General features: G+C 42.6%; 1 protein-coding gene across 1 annotated transcript; it reads right to left on the bottom strand.

Moving 5' to 3' along the window:
* Nucleotides 1-2271: 2271 nt before the first annotated feature.
* Nucleotides 2272-8432, bottom strand: EIF3F (eukaryotic translation initiation factor 3 subunit F). Its single transcript, XM_054163770.1, has 8 exons — nt 8141-8432; nt 7985-8055; nt 7641-7720; nt 5973-6110; nt 4873-4964; nt 4526-4662; nt 4293-4406; nt 2272-3524 (listed from the first exon to the last, which is right to left on the bottom strand). Exons 1-8 carry the CDS (start codon nt 8421-8423, stop codon nt 3447-3449), a joined length of 993 nt encoding a protein of 330 aa, XP_054019745.1. The 5' UTR covers nt 8424-8432; the 3' UTR covers nt 2272-3446.
* Nucleotides 8433-8754: the final 322 nt, after the last annotated feature.

Below are 8754 nucleotides of genomic sequence, written 5' to 3'. Positions count from 1 at the left end.
ATGGGAACCAAGTAAATTCTTTAATGGACTGTTCAGACTGGAGCTAGTTGGGAAAAGAACGTCTGTTCTCACAGAGGGAAGAGCAAGAGAAAACATTTTAACACAACAGCATATGTCTGAAGAATCTGTTAAGTGCTCTGCGTATTTACATGTAAACAAGAATATCTGGAATTACTTTTCTAAAGCATGGAATTGAACCACTGTGGTCATCTAATTTCACTCCCTATATTTAAAGAAATCCTTGGCTTGTTCGCATAGATGATATATATACTACTTTAAAAACATTTAGGAATATGTAATCCTCATAGAATTAACTGTATAAACACAAGAAACTATGGGCTTTAGACAGACTGGGTTAAGAAGAGCAAACCTGTTTAGTCTGACTCTGTGGTCATTCTGTCTTGTCAACCGTATCAGACAGCCTAGAGAGCATGTGCAAAGTAGCTCAGCTAAAGGCCACAGGAAGAGGATGCCCCCCGAAATGACTACTAGGGACACTCCCCCCCCCCCCCCCCCCCCCCCCCCCAGTAATGAGCATGTGTGTAAAAGATTTACAGATGTAATGAATTCCATGAGCTAATATGAATATGCTGATCACCTCTTAGAAAAATGACCATTGTATATGAGATGTAAGCAGATATTGTCTGAATTTTACTGGCTTTGGTACAGTTAGGTGGAGTGATCCCCTTTGTGTCCAGTGCCAAAATAAAGAAAGCTTCCTAGCACCTCATTTGTCTTAGGGAGTTTTCATGCCTTATTCAGTAACACCAGCACATTTAGGAAAGCTGCTAAAGCCCCTTGCAAAGTTAAAGCAGCTTCTAGAAGATTTAACTTTAGTGAAGCTGGGAGTTAAAACTCTTGCTTCTCTCTTTTGTAATATCCTTGTATTTTCTGCTAAGATGCAGTACTGGACAGAATTCTGGTCTGGAGGGACTTGACTCTCAACTACATAATCATGCTAACTCAGTGCTATTGCTAGACTTGAAATAACTTTTTGTTGTTGTTGTTCAGAGAAATTTATCATTGGTGACATAGATCACTAGGGTGTTGCTGCTACTTTGTGCAATGTATCCTGGTTTAAACATTATTACCCATTACTTCCAATATTATTTTCCAGCTAATACAATTAAATAATTAATTTTTTTTTAAAGAAAACCAAACTCAGCAAACAAAAACCCCCTTTCCCTTAGTTTGTTGTAAGAAAGATCTGGTTGGCTTTGAACCGTAGGTCAAAGTATAATAAACCAACAGGATACTGCAGTCATCCATGTCTAAATTGTGTGTTAAAATACTTTTCCTGTTACATTACTTTGTGACTGCAGTAATTAAAATGCAGATAGTCAGTGAGCTGTTGAGTTAACCTTTTGTGTGCACAGGGAGCAGAGCAAATTCAGTTCACTTCAGGAAGAGCCATGTGTTTGGTTAACTGCTCAAATGACTGCCACTACCCAGTGAGTCATGTTAGCGCCCCACCCACTGTACTCCAAACATCAAGGTTTCACACAAACCTTACAACTAAGTTGCCACCGGGGTCCCTGACTCTGTTGTGAGGAACCACACTAAAAATAGAAGCTTCATGCTTCCTCAAAAAACAGGAGACCAGGTTGTTCTGCTAGGCTGCTTAAAGGTGCATTGTTTTCCACCATTAAAAAAAAATATCAAATTGCAGATAGCAAAATAAAAAGTTTGTTATTCTCAACAATACAGAACAGTTAGCCTTATCTTCAATTGTCAAGGCTTGCAACCAAGCAGATAGTTTATCAGAGATCAATCACTTGACAATACTGGCTCAGTTTGGCAGAAGTACATTCTAAATGAGGAATTCAGTGTAAACAACTTGGATGGCCCCAGAAGGCTTGAGAAAAGCCTTTAATTAAACAATGTATGAGCAAAGGTAAGGAAGAAAGAAAAAGCAAAGGCTTTCCTGAAAAACAAACTTGTAGAATTCTGTTAAGTTGTTCTGGGATCAATTTCAAGTGCTTTTCTTAATCAAGTACAGCACAAAAGTTAGGAACAAGTCAATGATACCTGCTGACAAAACTGTGGAGTCACCAATAGTAAGAATAATCCAAACCAGGAGAAATTTGTTTTTCTAGATGATTTTTTTTTGTTTTTAATTAAAAAGGGACATAAGGCCAGGTCATGCATTTAAGTGAAAAAGTTTCTTGGCAAATTCAGCAAGGGCAAGAGACTGAGGTGCTCAGTTGCACTACACAACAGACACCAAGAGGCAAACAAGGAATTTTTAACTGGAATGTATTGATATATGCTTTTATTTATTGCTTGTATGCTGATATGGGTCTGGTCTTTACCAACTCAAGAAAAGACTGAAATTAAATTTTAAGTGGGCAGTTCAGTGATCAAAGCATAGACAGTGCATCAGAACAAAGGAGATGAAGTTTAATATGTTAAGTAACAAGAAGGCTACAGTATAATAGCTACCTATAGAAAGCTATATATAAATACCAGGAAGAGCGTAAGAATTCTGGTAAGGACAAAGGAGATGTATTTGGGTATATTTAAAACAGAAGACAAGACAGAAAAGAACTGAATTTGTGATTCAGGAAACTCCTTCTAAGGTAAAGATCTTATTGTTTGAGCAGTTAAGTACTTGGGTGCTAGGAGCTGGTTACAGAGCTTTTTAAGCAAGGTATTTTAAAGTCAAATACGTAGCAGGAAAAAACATGCACATTGATAGAAATAAACATCTACTACAGTAGCATCCACTGAAGTTTGTTTAACCATGAACTCAGTTACTAGTGTAATTGTCTGAACTCCCCCTTTGAGGGCCTAATGCTATTGACCTTGATTTCCTTTCTCAAAAGATCAGATATGCATAGACAATACCATCAACTGAATTTGGTGTCTTGTGCTCTATCAGTATCCTGCTGAAGGAGGACATATACACAGCACCACTCTGTCATCCTCCATGGAAAGACAGATTATGTGCAACACAAGAAGCCACTTTTCAGGGTACTTTAAAAGCTGTGGAAAAAAACAACCTGCAAGGAAGTCTGCAGAACTGGAGTTGACTTGTGTCCACTCCACTTTTTTCCCCCTGAATGCTACATTATCCTTCCCTTCTTTCAAAGTGGATTCATTATACAATAAATAACAACGGGGGTTTTTTTTCTGGACAGAAGGCATTCCTGCCCTTGCAATGGAACTTTTATTTCAAATACAATCTTACAATAAAGCTGTATTTTGTTATACAAGTAGATAAAGCCAGGAGACAAAATAGTCTCATGTTCCATTTTAAAATACCAGGCTCAACTAAATTGCAGCCGTTCCCATTTATTTCCTAAACCATGTTAGGGATTTTTCAGGGCAATGGAAAGATGTAAACCAAGTCATGACATTACAGTCCAAGGAAATTTGTAACACCATAGAAAAATGCATCTGCTCATTCTTCAAGTTCTTTGCAGTATAGCGTGGCAGAAGTTTCTTTATAAACTCAGAAGTTTCTCATTGAGAGCAATCTGTGACTGTGTGAGGTTTGCCAAGTAGGTTACCATCAGTAGATCCTGAGAGGGGAAAAAACAACAACCCAGTGATTAGAAATGTTAACAAAGACAGTAGCCTATTAAGGAGGTGATTTTTTTTTTTAACACCTAGAAAGCAGTTTACAATCAGCTACAGAAATAGTTAGTTGTGAAAGTCCTATGCTGAGAAATGCTTCCCTAGCAGGGACAAGAGTTTGGTATTCCCAGAGTATGAAGCACTGCTTGTGAAATTTTAACTCCTATTAACCAGGCAAGTCAAAGGGTATAAGCAAAATTAAAAATTAGTTCTGGTCTTGCAGATGGTGGGGGAACAACACATTCAGAAACTTGGCTTTTGTCTTCTAAAACTCTGTTATGGAAATAAGGTAGCTCACTAAAACCTTGCTCATGTCTTAAGTGTTATGCATGGAGAGAGAACTTCAGCTCAGGCAAAGGAAGCTGACAAGTCACCAGGTATTACTGAAGTCCATACTGGTTTAAGCTTAGTAATTAATATTGTCCAACCACCCTGAAAGAGTAATTGGTCCTGGCTTGCAGGCTACTTACAGAATTCCTTTAATGCAATTTCTTTAAAATTCATTTGCAGTTGCTTGCAAGATTATTATGCTGAGTTCCTTTATCCATCATCGCCTCTTAAAACCTCCAATTACTAACAAGAAAGGGCTGCATTTCCTATTACCATGCTTATATGAAAAGATAGGGTGTTTTTTTTGCCTGTAAGACATTTTTTTCAAAAGCACTGGCAATACACTGAAAAAATCCATGATGAAACAAGGATGATGAACTTACATTGATATTGCTGTTCAACATTGTCTCAAAGTCCTCTGGTGAAATCTTTGGCACCTGGTTAATAAGATCCATGAGAAAACGCCCAACAGTGTTGTCAGCAGCCACTTTGCCAGACTAAGCATAAGAAACATACACTTCATGAGTGAAACTCAAAAAATTGATGACCCAGAAAAAGAAAAGACATACAAGCTCACATCAAGCTTGTTTGCTGGTCCATAAAAAGCTGGCCTTACCAATACATCCTCTGCATACTGCAGCACCATGGTGAGGGTATCCTGAATCCTGGCTGATGCTGCTCCTACCTGCTGTAAGTCACTGGACAAGCCGATCACTCGATTAGGACTAAAACAAGTCTTCATGATAAGATCCACTGAAAGCAAAGCAAGGATCAGTTTAAAAACTGACTGCCACAGAAACCAGTTTAAATCCTTAACTTGCTGAAGATTTTTAAGATAGCTTCAGCAAGACAGTCTAATTCCCAGTAGAATTCCCAGAATAGCAGTATTAGCATAGTAGAAAAACCCCAAAGCCAGCAATGTCACAACAATGATTATAACTAAATTAGGAAGAAAACATTCACCTCCTATCCGCTCTGTATCATAATAAACATATTTCACTGTTAGAGGTGTGAACATCACGCCCATAGTTTTACCAGGCACTCCCATTGGGGCACTAAAATAAACAGACAAAAAAGAAAAATGGTTTCAGCATGGACATATTTAAGGCAGGAAGTAATAGATTTCCATCTCAGTGATCTCTGCTTGCACTGAAGTATGAATGCGAGTAGGTTACTCATTCACAGCAAAATCACCAATATTAAGACCACTGACAACTGAGGACAGGAAATAAGTCCTAGCATACTATTAATTGCTCATTTTCATCCAGAATATTCCTAGCTGGTCTTACATTTGTCAGCATGAATACAAGAAGAGCTGCATACTGTCTTCTTAGCCACAATTCTTTCTTGCTTGTAGAGCAGGTATTTTTCTCACTTGAAATACTCCATGCTTTTTGAGAAGTCATTGAAGGAAGAGACATGTGTATGACAAAAATTAAAGTAGAAAGCTCTCTCTGCACCTTTGTTGTTTCTATTATTCTAAGTATTTGAAGTTCATTTATGCTTTCAGTAAATAAGATATCATGGAACAGCTTTTTTGAAGGTGCAGTAAAGAACCAGTAGAAAGGCTGGGGTTTTATCCTTAAACAGGTGAACTCTTCAGCCAGTACTATGAAGAACAGTGAAGTAGAACAGTTTCATTTCTTAGTATTTAATTTCCACTATTAATTAATAAAAATGGAAGGGATTAAGGGAAGTAAAAATTGATCCAGAAGATGTTGTTTCAGCTGCATTTTAAAAGCATTAATCCTCCAATCTCTACCCAGTGACTACAGGCTAGCATTCAGACACTATGATAGAAGCTAATGACATGTCAGGAAGATAATAAATGTAAACAATTCTCTGAACAAGCCACAATTCCCCACCCCAGCCAGGTGCCAGCTTATGAACACTTAGGTCTTTCAACTTACATATGATGGTTAAGACATTTCAATGGAAGTAAACCAAGCACAATATTGTCCAAAATGGGACACTGCAAACCACTCCATTTCTCATTAGTCTGATGTGGTCTCTCTCAGTAATTCAGACAGCTCCCCTCCCAGGAATGCAGCCTCCCAAAGTACCTGACGTAGGCTTTAATGCTCATGCGTGAATTCTGGAGACTTGTGTCCACAGTGAGATGGATTGGATTGTGTGCTTCCCGGCTGTAATACTCATGGATCAGGACAGAGTGTTCTGTGATGTCATGACCTGTTGCATACCTTCAAAAGAGAACAGGTTGAGAAGCCATTTTTCTGACATTCAAGTGCCCAGTGTTTGGTATTGTTGGTATTTAACATGTTTGTATCCTAAACACCCATCTCCAAATACTGAGCTGCAGAAGCACACTAAATACAAATGTTTTAACTAGCAAATTTGTAGTTTTATGGCCAGCTGTCCGAGACTTGCAGGAATCAAGGGCTGAGCATGTGCACACCCAAAACATGCACAGGGACACTGGTGTGGTTAGTACCAGTCATAAAGAGTTAGTATAGCTGGCATCAGACACCAGAGATGCAGCTACTCGTCACTGCATTCTGGACCAACTCTTTATTTCTGTGTGAGCCATAGCATGCCAAACATATCCAGGCCAATTATTTCTTCCACAAATCAAGCATCTCCTTGCAGGTGTAACTTGTTCATCTAGGTCCTTTAGCTGCTCTGCAATTAGCTTCTCACCTACATGGGAACACTCCTGTCATTAGAACTGTACTTTGCTGTGCCAGTAGAAGGTTGTTGAGGAAGTCTGCTCCACAGGCACAGGACTAAGGTACTTTATAGGATCAGAGATGCACAAGAAGACTAATAGAGCTATCCACACACTCAGACACAGACCACAGACTCTCTTCCTGTAACATTCCACTGGTCTTGCTTTGCATCCTACATACAACTGTTTCTATCTTTTCTCAGGAGAGAAACTCTGTATGCTCAAGCTGGTATCACCTATTGCTCTGAGGCCTTTGGTACTTGAAACTACTCATGCTCTCCCTCCTTTGGACCAAGTCCAGAGGATGGCCAAAAAGATGATCCAAGGGCTGGAGCACCTCTGCTATGAGGATGCGCTGAGGGAGCTGGAGTTGTTCAGCCTGGCGAAGACTCCGCGAAGACCTTAGAGCTGCCTTCCAATGCCTGCAGGGAACCTACAGGGAGGCTGGAGAGGGACTTTTCATGAGGGTGTCTAGCAATAGGACAAAGCGAAATCGTTTTAAGCTGAGGGAGAGTAGATTTAAGATAGATTTTAACAAGAACTTCTTCAGTGTGAGACTCTGAAATAGGCTGTCCAAGGATGCTGTGGATGACCCCTACCTGGAGGTGTTCAAGGCCACAATGGATGAGGTCTTAAGCAACCACGTCTAGTTGAGAGACATCCCTGCGGATGGCAAGGAGGTTGGAGTAGGTATCTCTAAGATCCCTTCAAACCTAAGCCACTCTATGATTCTTTCTAGTTGTCTTCAATGCTGAAGGTGGTATTACAGATGGCTAAGTTATTCTAACAAAATCATGCAAGCATTCTTTGACTTGTCACTGCTCTGTGGTACCTTTGCTAGATATAAACAAAACCAAACCCTGTAAGTTTATAACACTGTCTTGCTGTATTATGAACTGCAGGAGCTTTACAACTGACTCAGTAACGGCTCTGTCACGAGCATTAGTGCTTCTGTTTCTCAACCTTTGACAAGGAGAATTAGTTATTTCAAATAGTTCAAGGGACCAACACAACTGCTTTCATGTTCCTGCAGAGGATAACTTACCATCCCAAGATGATCTCACTAGGAGACACCTTCTTGTGCAACTCGTACATGTTTTTGGCAAACTCCATATCGACTGCCACCTGAGAAACGGGACAGGACCAAGTAAACTGGTTACAAGGATGCTTACCCTTAGGGCAGGGCAACAGGGACGCAAGCCGCCATCAGAAGGTGCACAGGGGCTGCACCTCTCAGCAGTCGCCGCCCCGTCGATACCCACCGCCCGTTCTACAGCATAGCCCGCACGGGCTTGGCGGGCGCCAGCGCGGAGCCCTAAACCAGGCGGGCCCGTGCGCCCTCCGCCCGGGTCACCTCCGAAGGCCGGCGGGCGGTGCCGTACTCCGTACCTCATCTTCAGACTCGTTGTGGGGGACGGAGAAGCAGTTGGTGACCTCCACCGAGTGCTTGTCCACGGTCCCTGCAGGAGGACAGCGCAATTAGTGGGGCACCGTAGGGGCGAGCCCCCAGGGCTGGCGGCGGGCGGGCATGGCGATGGCTCTTACCCAGCAGCGTCCCTATGACGCGCGCCGCGCCTTCATTGCGCCGCTCGAAGCTGTCCACGATGGAGGCGAGCACGACCGGGTGTAGTCGTACCACGCGGCCGCCGGGGAAGGGCCCCGAGAGCGCGGCCGACAGCGGAGCGGCCGCCGGCGGCGGTGCCGGGGTGGCAGGCGGTGGCGGCGCGGTGGTAGCGTTTCCTGCCGGAGTGGCAGGCGCTGCCGGCAGGTTCTGCGCCGGGACGGCCGCGGGAGGAGCTGGACCCTGAGCAGGAGCTGTCGCCGCCATTTTGCAAGAGAGAGAGGTTGGGAGGGTCTACGCCGTCAGTAATTGGCTGATCTGAATGCTTGTTACACAATGCTACCTTCCTATTGGGGTAGGGAGTGTGCTACGGCCCTCCTGCCACCTGCTAACCAATCTGAGGAGCGTGGCGAGGGGAGGCGCTCTGATTGGAGAAGGAGCACACTGCCTGTGGCTGAAACACACTCTTGTTCCCACCCTCTCGGGGCCGGAAAGTTCGTCGATTGGGTTCTCTTATTCCCCGCCTCTGTGCTGTCTGCTCTCGCATTAGCTGGTGCGTCTGTCTGACAGGGCGGGAAGGCCTATTTATTTGCTGTGG

The sequence above is a fragment of the Dryobates pubescens genome, chromosome 8 (assembly GCF_014839835.1).
Source record: "Dryobates pubescens isolate bDryPub1 chromosome 8, bDryPub1.pri, whole genome shotgun sequence".
Classification (NCBI taxonomy): Eukaryota; Metazoa; Chordata; class Aves; order Piciformes; family Picidae; genus Dryobates; species Dryobates pubescens.
Note: the sequence above shows the minus strand (reverse complement) of the source record. Positions and strands in the feature narration are given on the sequence as shown.